At 39.0% G+C, this 14,344-nt stretch overlaps 1 protein-coding gene across 10 annotated transcripts in view; it reads left to right on the top strand.

Moving 5' to 3' along the window:
- ptprt (protein tyrosine phosphatase receptor type T) overlaps positions 1-14,344 on the top strand; it is a 348,208-nt gene that overhangs the window by 188,156 nt on the left and 145,708 nt on the right. For 7 of the 10 annotated variants that reach the window (XM_088337479.1, XM_088337475.1, XM_088337478.1 and 4 more), the window contains exons 13-16: positions 219-321; positions 3,946-4,222; positions 7,157-7,193; positions 12,865-12,921. In XM_088337479.1, the coding sequence (XP_088193605.1) occupies positions 219-321; positions 3,946-4,222; positions 7,157-7,193; positions 12,865-12,921 (474 nt within the window). The remainder of the gene's footprint in view (positions 1-218; positions 322-3,945; positions 4,223-7,156; positions 7,194-12,864; positions 12,922-14,344) is intronic. The other 3 variants (XM_088337483.1, XM_088337481.1, XM_088337480.1) reach the window with 1 other exon arrangement.

Genomic DNA, 14,344 nt, shown 5'->3' with positions numbered 1-14,344 from the left:
AGTAGTGCGAAAGCACTTTGACAGACACTTTTTATTTTATCTTTATGAATATTCTGTTTTTTGTGTGCTATTTTTCTACCTGTCCAAATATTCTATATTTGAATAAGGAGGAGGATTCATTGATCATCAATCAAAAAAGTAATAGACTGATCCATCGGTTAATAAAGTGATGGGTGGTTGCAGCTGTACTTCACTGTTGTGTCCATTTTCTCCCTCAGCCCCCATGATGGCAGAGTACGAGTCTGATGCGCCCCTCAACGAGACCGAGTCCACCATTACTGTTCTCCTTAAACCTGCCAAGTCTAGGGGAGCACCCATCAGGTATTTGACATTTTTTGAATTCAAAGGTTAGAATTTGCTTTTGAAATGTTGATTCAAAAATGTAATTGGTTGTGAGGGTCTTACTTATTGGGCAATGAATCGGTTTTAAAACAGGGGTCTCAAACTCAATTTGCTTGGGCGTGTCAGGTTCCAGGCTGAGTGGGGCCGTATTGCATTAAGCATTACACTATTCTCAAATATATATTTTTTGCTACTTCAACAAGGTTTTAAAGATAGGAAAATAATTGTTTTAGGAATTAATAAAAAAAAAAGTTACAGTGGCTTGCAAAACTATTTGGCCTCTTTGAACGTTGTGACCTTTTGCCACATTTCAGACTTCAAACATCAAGATATGAAACTGTAATTTCTTGTGAAGCATCAACAATACGTGGGACACAATCGTGAAGTGGAGCACACTTTATTGGATATTTTAAACTTTTGTAACAAATAAAAAGAGAAAAAGTGGGTGTGCAAAATTATTCTGCCCCTTTACTTTTAGCACAGCAAACTCTGTCCAGAGGTTCAGTGAGGATCTATAAATGATTCAATGTTGATCTATATGACTAAAAATAAAAAAATGTAATCCACCTGTGTGTAATCAAGTATCAAGTCTCTGTCTGAATGCACCTGCACTGTGATGGTCTCAGAGGTCTGTTTAAAGCACAGAGAGCATCATGAAGAACGAGGAACACACCGGGAAGGTCCGAGATACTGTTGTGGAGAAGTTTAAAGCTGGATTTGAATACAAATAATACTTGTCTAGCATGATAGTCTTTATGTGGCAAAAGGTCCCCGGGAGGCAAAATAGTTTCACAGGCCACAGTATTAATTAAACATTGTAATATAAGAAAGAGATACAGTATGTGATTAGAAAAATCTAAACAGTCAGAAGTCCAGGGGAGTGTGGTCTCTCTCTCTCTCTCTCTCTCTCTCTCTCTCTCTCTCTCTCTCTCTCTCTCTCTCTCTCTCTCTCTCTCTCTCTCTCTATCTCTATCTCTATCTCATCTCATCTCATCAGCCGTACCGCTTATCCTCATTAGGGTCGCGGGGGGGGGCTGGAGCCCATCCCAGCCATCTCCGGGCAGTGGGCAGGGGACACCCTGAACTGGTTGCCAGCCAATCGCAGGGCACACAGGGACAGACAACTCATTCGCTCATTCACACCTAGGGACAATTTGGACCGACCAATTCACCTGAAATGCATGTTTTTGGAACGTGGGAGGAAACCGGAGTGCCCGGAGGAAACCCACGCAAGCACGGGGAGAACATACAAACTCCGCACAGGATGTCTGGAGCTGGATTTGAACCCACGCAGGAGGTTCCCTTGACATGAGCTAACCACTGCGCCGCCGTGCTGCCCCTCTCTCTCTCTCTCTCTCTCTCTCTCTCTCTCTCTCTCTCTCTCTCTCTCTCTATATATATATATATATATATATATATATATATATATATATATATATATATAGGATAAGAGGATAAGAGGTGCAGTCAAAACTTTATAATAAGAGTCTATTACGGCTCTATAAGAGAGAGAGGCGAAGAGACAAAGAAGAAAAATGCACTGTGATTCTCCTGTGATTGGATAATAAAAAAAAAAGGCAGCGAGAAAAAAGCCCGCCGTGTACCGACCCAAACATAATTAATGACATTTAACACCCGACCAGACCGGAAATTTGGGACGGGCTCGGGCTTAAAAATACCTTTAATTCTCATATTCTAACCCTCTTTGACTTTTCATTTATTTTAAGTATTTTGGGGGTTTTTGTAAATGTTGAAAATTAAATGCATTCATTCATTTATAGTTAACCTAAAAGTTGAATCGAGCAAGTGGGATTCATTTTCCAGAGGAGACATAAGGTGGGCACAGCATCATCATTCACTTTGAAAGGCAAAGGCACATTTGTTTCCAACGTTAGCCCACACCTATCTTGTAAATGTATTGCCAATTTTTGTGTTAATCCCCCTAGCAAAGCTTCCTGATTTACTCAATATACAATTTCTAGTTTATTTTCTGTAGAGGAGGCCTGCTCTCTAATTAGTTCGATGAACCCTGTAAAAGACAGAAGGTAAGCAAGCGCAGCACTGCTAATTTCATTTGATTTCATTTTTACAGCTTTTATTTACTCAGGGAAACAAATGTACTGCCGGGTGATGGAAGCGGAGGAGCATTAAAGAATCTTTCATCAACAACAGTGCAAAAGCAAGGGCCGCCTATCTGGCTCATCTTGCAGTCATCAGCAATTTATGTCTTAATGAGAGTGGGTCAGACGGGACAGAATCGTGATTGGTCTCTGCAAATGCAAATGCACATTTTCCTTATCGCGTGCAATTGCTTGTAATTGCGTGATGGCTTGGTGAGGGAGCTAATTGCGGAGGGATGCCGCTAAAGAGCCCTCAGCCAATCAGGAGACAGTAAAGTCCAAGAATGGGGTGTTGCGCACCAAACAACAATGAGGTTTAAAGGACCTGTACGGGATTTGGAGCTTTTATACCTGCGGCTGCCCTCTCCTGGCTTGTGTCATCAGTGCACCCTCTGGTAAGCTCCTTATAATGGTATTGCAAGTATGTGCATTTCTTAGGGTTAGGCTTAAAATAACTCTTCTTTTTTCATCTTTTTCCTAGTTTGGGTAGGCATTTGGACCGTTTGGAATTAAAATAGGCAATATTCTTTAGTTCAGTATTTCCATGCGTCATTAACAAATAGAAAAAAAAGCAAGGACAAGTATGAAGTCACTTTAATTTACCCTTGTCTTCCCCAATTCCACTTATCTAATGTGTTCCTTCCCGAACATCTTTGCTAAAATTAAATAGTTACAAGTTATATGTGGTGAAAAAACAAAGGCCTCTTTAAACTCAGCTGGACATTGTTAACACATACTTAATAGCATCCCATTCATTCATCAAGATAGGTTTAAAGTTTAGTAGACACTCAAAATAAGGAGCGAAGACATCAAAGGATTTTGAACTTGCAAGAACAGGTGAGAGCTCAAACTTCAGGTAATAAATTCCAACCTGTTCTGAAGGACCTCTTCTGAGCCCTTTGTTTTTATCAAATCTCAGATTCCCCAGTGCAGAGTAACGATCTGGCATCCTATGTAATCTCCTTTACATGTGTCCAATATTATAAATAATGAAGGTAAAATGTGCAAAAGGATAAAAACAATAGATTATTGACGTAAATTAAAAAAGTGCATATAAACCGTGGCGTTAAGGGCGGCAATAGCTCTTAGGAAGAAGCTGCTCCTCATTCTGTTTGTTTTTGCTTTGATGCACTTGTAGTGACCAAGATGTAACCTGTTTTGGGCTCATCAAAGGCATCAAGTAGACGCCCAACAGTGAGGGGAGAGGGAGGGCAATGATGCACTCTGCTGCTTTCATTGTCCTCTGCAGACTCCAATTGTCTACCTCTGTGCAGCTCCCGTACCAGGTGGAAACACAGTAGCTCAGCAGGTTCTAGAATAATGAGTTGCAGAAGCCTTACTATAGTTCCGAAAGAGTATCGTGGCATAGCTGTGCCCTCGGGCCGCAAGTTTGAGACCCCTGATCTACATGAAATGGCCTATTTTGTGACCGTCAAAAATTTGTAAGAATAGTGTGTAATTACAGTCTGTATAATGCAATTAGCACCTACCAGCTGGTGGTCAAGGATGAGCGCGAGTCCAAGTCCCGTCGAGCAGCACCCGACAATCCCGATTGCTTCGCAACGCCTTTCAGCTTTCGCAATGCGTCAACTTCCAACTCGCCGTACTACATGGCAGCCGAGCTGCCTCCCAACAATCTACCTGTGGCCCAGCCATTCACTGTCGGCGACAACAAGAATTATGGGGGATTTTCCAACCCGCCGTTGTCCCCCGCCAAAAGCTACAGCATCTACTTCCAGGCCCTCAGCAGAGCCAATGGGGTAAGTGTTATCTTGAATGTGCTCAGTGGCAGTGTTGAGAGTAGCTGTGTTGTGGTTTTGAGGGTAGTGGACCCTAATGAAGGGGAAGCAAGGACTGAGGCAGGGCGGCTTTAAATGAGGAAGGTATTCATTCACAAAACCAGGAACAAAGTGACAAACGAGAAAAGGGGCACAGAACAAATAACATGTCTAAACTAAATCAAAGATGACCAAGTTCAACCCAGACCAAAACCAGAAATTCGACGTATGTTTTCCAACCAGTTCTTTTAAAGGGTCGGGGTATGACAAGCAGGTGTCGAGAGGTTAGGTACAGGTGTGTCCTGCTCCGCACTCGGTTGGCGCCATCTCGGGGCAGGTGGCGTGCCGTTTTTTAAATCTCTCCAGGAAGTTCACACCATGGAGAGTTGTCGGCTAAAACATGTCAACAGACAACTTCATCACTGCTCTGTATTCAATGGAAAACAGGAAGTGAAAGTAGTTACAAGTGTCTATTGGTGTTGCTATCCATCACCTTTGCGTTTTCTTCCATCGCAATTCAACATTGCAAGTCTACTTTCTCCAGTTTTATCATATTTTTTTCAGTGGGGGTGTCAAGAAGTGAGCAGGGGTTGAAGAGAATTTGATCTCATGTACGTTGTCTTTTAAAACACCTCCACTATGCAAATTAGTTGTCAGCCGAAAACTAGGCAATGTTTTAGCCTGCAGGTAAGTGATGAAGCTGGCAGACACATCTGAAAGGAAGGATTTCACGTTAGTTAATATTATATTTGTAAGGGTTCAGAGCAGTGTTTGAGAAGAAGTCACGATAATAAACTGGACCAAAACTCGACATCTAATTTTATTTCGGTCAACGTTTAAAAAAATTAAATTACAACCATCATTTTATGTCAGTGAGAAAGGCCTCTAATTTTCAACAACTATACGGATGAGTTTTTTTAAATTTGCAGACACAGTTTAGTGTCATCCACACTAGAGGTAAGATCGGGCCAAAAAAAAGCACTCGAGCCCGACGCAGGCCCGAGGGGTATTAAACCCGACCCGGACCGAGCCCGACTAATTAACTGGATTTGCTGGCCCGGCCCGAAAGGGGCCCGAAATTACATATTTTATTTATAAGGAGGGGTGATTTATGATAACAAATTAAACTCTGCCTTTTGTTACAACATCTAGGCCCAAGTTAAATAAAACTGTATAAACATTTACATCTTTTATATTTCTGTGTCTGCACTGCAGATGTTACATTAAGCGACAATCTGTCATTGACGGTTTTTTTTTTTCGAGGTAGCGAAAACATTTAAGGGCGTCCGTCATTTTGACGACTTGATCATTGGGCCATAATCCACAGCAGCAGTAGTAGTACGTCCTTAAGATTTTAGCGCAGCACTTTCATTGAGGGGGTGTTGACGTGTTGTGCCCTTTTCCGACTCCTATGCAAATTCCCCCTCCACACTTCACTCTTACCAGAGTGCGTTTTCCTCGTCAGTTCTCCTCTCTTGAGTTTATCCTTAACTTCTTGTTGGTCCGACTCCATATCGGGGATACCAGGCCAAAATCACGCGAATTTGCGGAGGGGAAGATTATTAAGAGGACAGCATTCACGTCACGTCACGTGCACAGAGCAGAGCATGCTCTGGCTCTGTTAAAAGCAATTACAGCTCCTTCTCCGTTTTATCCAAATTATTTATTTTATAACAAGTATTCCTTGGTCTAGTATCCATACATAGTTTAAGTATATATTTTTAATGAACATATATTTATAATTATTAATTAAAAAAAAAAAAAAAAAAAAAAAAAAAAAAAAAAAAAAGCAGGACCGAACCCGACCCGACCCGACCGTATGACTGACATTTCAGGCCCGACCCGGCCCGAAATTGCCTCGGGTTCGGGTTCGGGTTCGGGCTCGGGCCATAAATCTTAGGTCTAATCCACACAGCAAATAAAACTGATATTATGCTATGAACAGTGTTGGGAATGACATCGGCATTATTTTTTTTTAGTAATGGCATAATCTAACTAATTACTTTTTCTGCTGTTTCAACGCCGTTATCTTTACTGATGGTCAAAAGTGCTGCATTACTTTGGCTGCAGAACATCAACGCTGGTGCGCACACCCGAGGCGCACTACTGTTGTTATTTTATTTATTTCTTCATCTTGTTGCACTTTAAGTGCAGGATAAACCTGTTGATGGTGAGGTGCAAATATGATTACTACCTGTCTCATCTCTATTCATCTGACTTGAATACTGCTCAGGAAATGTCAAATGATATGACATACAACATCTAGTTACTTTTACTATGAAATAACTCAGTTACTTTTTGGAAGAAGTCGTGAATTACTATAACTAGTTACTTCTTTAAAATAACATGCGCAACACTGCTTGTGAGTAAATACAACTGGAAGCATATTAATACCAAAAAGGATGGAAACAAGTACCGAGCCTTGAGAAAAGCCACAAACTCAGAAGTCAAATTGCTTTAACCAACACAATGCGTCCAATCCAAGAAGTAGGATCTTAACCATAAGAGTGAAGTTTGTGAGATACCAATCTATTTTTGCATATGATTCTCTAGTATGTTGTAGTCAAAATGTCAAAGGCAGCACTGAGATCCAGTAGCAGTAATATTGGGGTGATGTCCAGTATTAATGAAATCGTTATGTAACAGTTACAAAATGAAAGAGTTTATCACCAAGTGTTTAACAAAAAACAAGGTTCCTGATTGGACTAACTGTAAGCCGTATCCTGGCACCTACCTTTTTTGTGACTCTTGAGGACAACAATTGTAGTTACCGTACAATGATCAATCGGTTGGGTGAATCATTGATTCTTGGGTATAACAGTTGGATCATTTTCAGCAATTTTCTATTATTAGTAATAGTACAGTGTTTGATTAAATTTGAAGTTAAATGCTGTCTCTGGTCTCTTTTGTGTGCAGGAAACCAAAATCAACTGCGTGCGTCTGGCAAACAAAGGTAAGGACATGCTGTTGTTGTCTTGTATTCTTATAATAGGCTGCAATGTGAATGTTAGCCTAGCGTGTTCAGTTACATCCAAAAGTATTTGGACATTTAAGATTAAGTTTACATCAAAACAAGTGGCTACCAGTTTTTAGTTACCAAGAAAAAAGCAAACACAACAGTGAACATTCTTTTATCAGACTCATATTGTCTAAAATAGCAGAATTTAGCTCACATTTTCCAGAGAAATTGAGGCTTTCAAACTAGGATATAGTTATCAAAGTTAAACAAACTTAATGGTTTCAAAATATGTATTTGGAATTGGGTTAGCTCAGAAGAGTTAAAGGGACGCTGTGTTATATTTGACAAGGAGAAGTCTTTTTATTGAGCAGTGTAATCTAGTGCTACAAAGCAAAAGAAAGATAACAAACCACGGAAACTCAAAGTGACCAAACAGCACCATTTTTCTTATTTTTTTCCCAGTCTATTACGAAGCTTTTTGTAAAAATAATGCCAGCTTTCTAGATTAGCCTTATGTTAGGAAAAATAAATACACATTTTTGATTTACGAGTATTTAAAAAAAACGTGCGTTTATATGACAGTTCATGTATTTTTTTAATTGTGATTCAAATCAAGTTATTTTTTTTTAATGAATTTATTTTTTTATTTCTTCTTTTTTATATCATAATATTTAGAGAACTGATTAAAGTTTCATAAAAGAAAAAAAACAGTCTTTGGCTTCAAATCAGGTATTCAACATATATATTTAGGTTTTATAATAGGAATGGGTTTGGAGGTTTGTCTTAGAGTCTGAATAAGGACTCAACAAAATTTACGATTTTAAAATATGATTTCAAACAGGTTAGTACTACTAGCCAAGGCTAGAGTTTTAAAAAGTAATGCTTCAAGTACTGTTTTGTTAAGTGAAAACTTTAGTAGATGCTCACAATAAGGCGAGAAGACATCAATGGATTTTGAACTTGCCAGAAGGACCGGAAGAGCGACATTCAGATAAGAACATTCCATCATCCTCAAGCCATCCTTTGAACCCCTATTTTTTATAAAGGGTGTGAAAATCTGAGAACAGCAACAAGATTGGCGGATAGTGGGAATGATTTAATGGTCAAAACACCGAACTGGCATCCTATGAAATCTCCTTTGCATTTGTCCAATATTTAAAACTAAATAAACACATCAGGTTTTATATTCAGATTAGGGTGGTATTGTTGGAAAACTAAGTAATTAAATGAATGAATACATAAAATAAAATGTAGTGTAAAATAACACTGTCCAAATACTTTTGCGTGTGAATATATTTTGTACAGCTCCAGTGCTAAATGAAAAACATGGACACACCTACCTACATATGCACAAAAAGACACAGGAATTGATTATCATTGCAAGTAAAAACCCTTGCCGCAGTCTCTCAATATCCAGTGGTGGTTCCACCCAGTCACCTGAGTGGAACCATATTTAGCTGAATCCAAATTCTAAAAGTTTACTTAGCTGACCTGAATGTCCCACCACTGACATATAAACACACACAAACACACAACTCAACCTCAACCCAACTAGGGCTGCAACAACGAATCGATAAAATCGGTTAAAATTGATTAAAAAAAGCCTCTGCAACTATTTTCATCCTAGACTTGTTATGTTGCACGATTTATGAGCCACTAAGCACGTTAAACCACGGGTCAGGAACCCATAGCTCGTGAGCCCTTTATGTACATATGGCTCGAAGATAAAATAAAACTTTTGCAATTGTTTAAATTATTGTTACACTTTAAGCAGATTGTCGCACATACAAAGCCGAGACAATACTGATACACAAGAGATTCGGTCCAGTATATATAAGACACCCATTTTGTCTGTAAATCGCCAAAAAATCCTTTCTATGGAAGCTCATTAACAATCTATATTCATTGTTGAAACACTTAATGATGAAAAGCTACATAAGAAATAACCCAACAAAAGCGTTTTACTCAAAAGCTTTAGCAAAGCACCTAGAGCAATTCGATTCGAAATGGGGTGCGCATACTTCTGTTCCTTGTCCTGCATCATCTGTACTAAAGATGAATACTTTGGTATCCTTGTTGGCAATATTTTGTGACATATTTTCAAATGACGGTCAAAAAGAGCTCTAACACCTTTAAGTAACTGAGGGAGGGAGACAAATTTAAAGTGGTATGTTTACATTGATTTTGGACACAGGCTCTGCATTATTATTATTTCATTGATCTGATCAAACCATCAAACATCACACAGTGAAATAGAATGTGATGAAGAATTAGCTCTTTAAAAAAAAAATCAAAATATTTTGCTTTTATGGTTCTTTGGGTCAAAAATGCTCCTGCCTTGTACATTTAACCAATGCTAAAAAGTGAAGTTGAGGGTTGTATACCGCTTTGGTCTGGCACCTGGCCCCTCAAGACCGTTTTTCGATCGATTATTTACCAAAAATAATCTACCGATTCATCAATTCTTAAAATAATCGTTAGTTGCAGCCCTAAACCCAAACTTAGTCAACTGGTTCAAGTTATCCTGCATGTTTTTATGACTCTGTGTTATTACCCTCTGCCCCCCTCATACCACCTGCTTGGACCTGCCATTCAAACATAGACTTTTTGTAAAAATCGTCTTTGTGTTCCTCATTTGTGCTGCGCTGCCTCTCATGTTTGTAACTTTGTGGCTGGTGGTGCAAAGCATCACATCAGGCAACTCAATGAATAGAAAGAAATTATGGTAGTATCAAAATAAGTAGCGTATTTTTTGGACTATGCATTACTGACTTTATTTTGAAAATATTGTTCAATAGAAGGTATTTAAGGGCTCCAGTTGCTATTGCTGTGCATATTTGTCTTTTTGTTACTTTCTTGGCTTTTGTTCTGAAACAGTTGCAATCAAATGTATTTTTTATTCTCATAAAGTTTGCAATGTGGTTATCTAATATTTGTATGAATATTTTTAGTGCAAAAACTGTTGTGCTGTAACAAATTGTGCCCAACGGTTGCTACTATTTGTCCGGTGTTAGGCACATGACTGAAAAACAGTAATAAGATACAATTACTGGTTACTTTAATTAAAAAGAAATTGTGTTAGCCCCCCATCCTTTTTTTCCTAAAATAAACCATGCAATAGTCAAAACCCATAAAGTAGAAATATTCATTGTTTACATCAGATATCAGTAACATATAATCTATATGACTGTAACAGACTAACAACTGTAGAATTATAGTCTTTATTGTCAGTACACAATAGTGCAACGGTATTGGAGGTCTTCTCCATTTTGTGTAAGAAAGTGAGGTAGGGAGCGCCCGGCTAGCTGCATGCTAGCATCAGGGATCTTCCGGTTGAGCCAGGTGATGATTAAAATACAAGAGTCACAAATCCAGCGGTTTTCCATGAGTTGTAGCTCCAGGTTATATGTTTCATGGGTAATGGATCTGGCTTTGGTGAGATACAGGCTCAGCAGGGGTGGCTTGTTACGGAACGTTAGTGGTAGGCCAAACCTGCAACACCGCTTTTTACTTTCCCTCCTGCCGCCGCCTTAGTCTCTTCCTAGACTTGTTCACAATCCACAGAGCACCCACTGGTGATCATTATTTCTTTGTGTTCTTCTTACTTTCTTCAGAGTCCGATTTAAATTATTTCTTTTTAATGTAACGATTCGCCAAAATACTAGCTGTGGGCGTGCTTTGCAGTTTGTTTTGGGTGGGTGGACACATTGATTTGTGCGCCTGCTGTTTGAGTGACAGAATAGAACAGCCTATCAGAGTTGCACACACTGACAGTTACGCCCACCCAACACACACAGACACACAACCCTTCTTCCCCATGATAGCCTTTGCTGTGTGGCCTCCTGTAGAACACAATGTACGATAAAAACCGGCAAAGTATCGTAACCTCCAAAAGTAAACCTCAACTCCAGCTAGGTATCACTGTATATAATTGAAGCCAAAGCGCTAAAACTGCATTTACATAGCGACCTAATAAGTGAAATAGAAGAAAAGGTGTACACTAACCTGGGGAATCCAATGACGTCTGCTTCTACCAGCTTTTGACAATCCACCGGAAATGAGGAAGGCATAATAATAAGAACAATGAGCGCCTGCCCGAACTTGTCAACACTAATTCCGGGTTGACTTTTTTCCGTGCGGAATTTTTGAAAAATGTCTTTCATTTGGGCTGATTGAATGATGGCTGCGTCCTCGTTCCCGACATCTTGCCGGAATCCCTCCTCCTCCTCGTCTCTAAACTCTGACAGTGACACGAAGAGCATGCTGGGATACACGCATGTGCACTGGGTTGCCAGGCAGATTTTAAGCTATCAGGAAACTGCAGGAGCGGCTATTAGCAGCACAAACTGTACTGTATTTTTGACTCCAAATCCTAAAACACCTTTGTAACTAGAGTCCATATTTTCCCGTTCAGTTACTTTGTAATCTGAAACTTTCATAAGTAGAGGTACCACTGTAACGATTTCCGTTACTTTAAAAAGAAGTTGTTGTATGCCAGTGCATAGCAGCCCTCTTTGAACTGGTGCGAAGTAGTGAATCCTACAGTTTAATTAGAAAAAAAAAGCATCAAAACTGCCTCTGGTGAGTGATGACGCGATTTGATTTCTGCTCAGTTTTCTAAATGTCAAAGTGAAGAAATTCAAACGGGTTCGGCAGTAGCTCAGTAGGTAGAGCACTCGTCTTAGAAAAGAAAAGTAACATATAGTGCTACGATTAACATATTTGCAGGAGCACATCATTTTGTGTAATATTAGCAATACTTGATCTCGTCTCTATCACTTTATCATATGTGCACAGCTTAAGAACATGCGACTGTAAAAAAATAAATAAATCTAATCTTGTGTTGTTTTGCTTTGAAAATGTTTTAGTCATACTTGTGCGTATATGTGATTGCAATTCATTAGTAGTGACTATTAAGATTGACAGCTTTGGACAACCGCAAATGAGTGTCCTAATCACAGCAAAATGTGTTACTTTGCTGTACTAGACATTTCCCCACAGATTTTTTTTTTAATGTAAAAATCGGGCGTGATTGAGTTCATTTTTATGGCTTAAAATCCGGTGCATGTAGTATAAAAACTATGTTGAGTTTCTTCCTTGAATTTGCACATGCATCTTCTAATCCAATTTTACATTTAATTGTATTTTGAGGTTCAACACTTCATTAAAATGTCCAGCAATTATCCTGAACTGAGTTTTCAAAAGCACGAAGATATCGCTGATATTGGTTAGAAAGGCCAACCTCAATTCATATGTGTGTCCCTCAGTCCGACCAAGTTTTGCATTGCAAAATAAAATTGTGTTTGGGGGAATATTTTTACAACTTTGGTTTTTAAAGTTGTCTATTGCCCTGGTGAGGCTTTGCTTTTGCGTTGCTTTGAATTTGAACAACTAGCCACAATGTTTTTTTTCTCCATTCTTTTTCTTGTTGCTACCGCTTGTTTGTTTTTCATGGAAGCCATCATGCACCAACCACCCCACCCACTTGTACCTTTTGGGCTTTGTTTTTCTTCTCTGTCATGTTTGTTGACCGCAACGTTGTCAAATGCGCTTTATTTCTTAGGAAATTCTTCTTTCTTCTTTCCTTTTCTGTGTTTGTTTGTGCTTTTTTTTCTCCCCCCTCATGCTCGCCGGCGGTGGGATGTGCGGCCCTGTTGGTCCTTAGTGGTAATAGGTAGGGGACAAATAACCACGCCGTACATTCTAGTCATCCCAAGCGAAGGTGATTATGGCTCTACAGGCACAGTATTTGCTTCCCGTGTCATCACACGATCATCTTTGTCAACACACGCACAACCCTCCTTAAAAATTGAAAAAGATAACACTCACTCATGCTTACAGAACCACTCACCTCTTACCAACCACACAACACAAATCACTAATTCCTGTCTTCGGTTTTATGACTCGTATGTTGATTATGATTTGATTTCGTGCATGTGTGCTTTTTCCTCGCCATGCTCTTGTGCTGCATTTTATTTGTGGAAAAAAAAGTATTTATTCCATTCATTTCCATCCACTAAGTTAGGAAATTAACAAGAAACAACAGCTGAAGAGAGCAGTTCTCGTGAGGATTTTTGTTACAATGAAACAACATAAGAAGTAAACAGAATAAATGAAAATGTAAATGGTCCGCATTCATATAGCGCTTTTCAAGTCATTGAAGACCTCCCAAAGCGCTTTACAATGTGCTTCACTTACCCATTCACACACACTTACACACCGATAGCAGCATCAGCCATGCAAGGCAACTATCTGCTTTTTGGGGGCATTAGGGATTCAGTGTCTTGCCCAAGGACACTTTGACATATATCAGGGGGAAGCCGGGAATCATACTTGCGACCTCTTGATTCCAAGATGAGCTCTTTACCTCCTGAGATGCTGGTCTTTTCAACAGAACAAAGTCCTTCTTCAACCAGCATCGACAAAATGGCTCACCATTTCTTTGATTGTAAATGGGAATGGTTTGATAAGAACAAAATTTAAGTGAAGTAAAAATTTTTTAACAAAGTCAGGAAGTCCCAGCTTCAAACAGACATTTGTTAGGACTGGATAAAACTGGATTTCTCAGGTGGCATGATAAGATTAGACTTTCCCGTCAACAATAATTCAAAACTTGCTTAGAACAATGTTGAGAAAGTATAACCATTAAATGAATGGATACACTGAGACGTCAAGTAAATACAACAAGTAAATGCTTCGTTCAAATATATGGATAAGCATAAGGCAAACCTATTACAACTAAATAATAAGTAATGCAATGTTCAAAATAATGATGTGATGATTAAATAACTAAACAACTATAGCTGGAAAGCACATGCAACCATGACTACATATTCAGTGACTCATTTTGATTAACGAGTTCACTCTGATAATCCAAAAATATTACAAATCTGGTTTAATTGTGATGATTTTGCCTTATTAGGTGGTTTGTTTACATACAGATTGAGATCACAATTCGGGTTTTGGACCAATTTATATACTCCATTATTCGTGACAGAAGTGAACCCCTTTATACAAGACGTTTGGGAATAATATGATTGGAAGAGGCAAGATACAAGATATGCAAGTAAGCAAAGATATCTATTCTGACTATCTATTTGCATAGTAGAAAGAAATTTTTTTTCATGCAACTCACCACAATCAAA

This window comes from Urocampus carinirostris, chromosome 6, assembly GCF_059441175.1.
Source record: "Urocampus carinirostris isolate Australia breed hairy pipefish chromosome 6, RoL_Ucar_1.0, whole genome shotgun sequence".
NCBI classification, from domain to species: Eukaryota; Metazoa; Chordata; class Actinopteri; order Syngnathiformes; family Syngnathidae; genus Urocampus; species Urocampus carinirostris.
The sequence above is the reverse complement of the archived record's forward strand: the minus strand, read 5'-3'. Positions and strand labels throughout refer to the sequence as shown.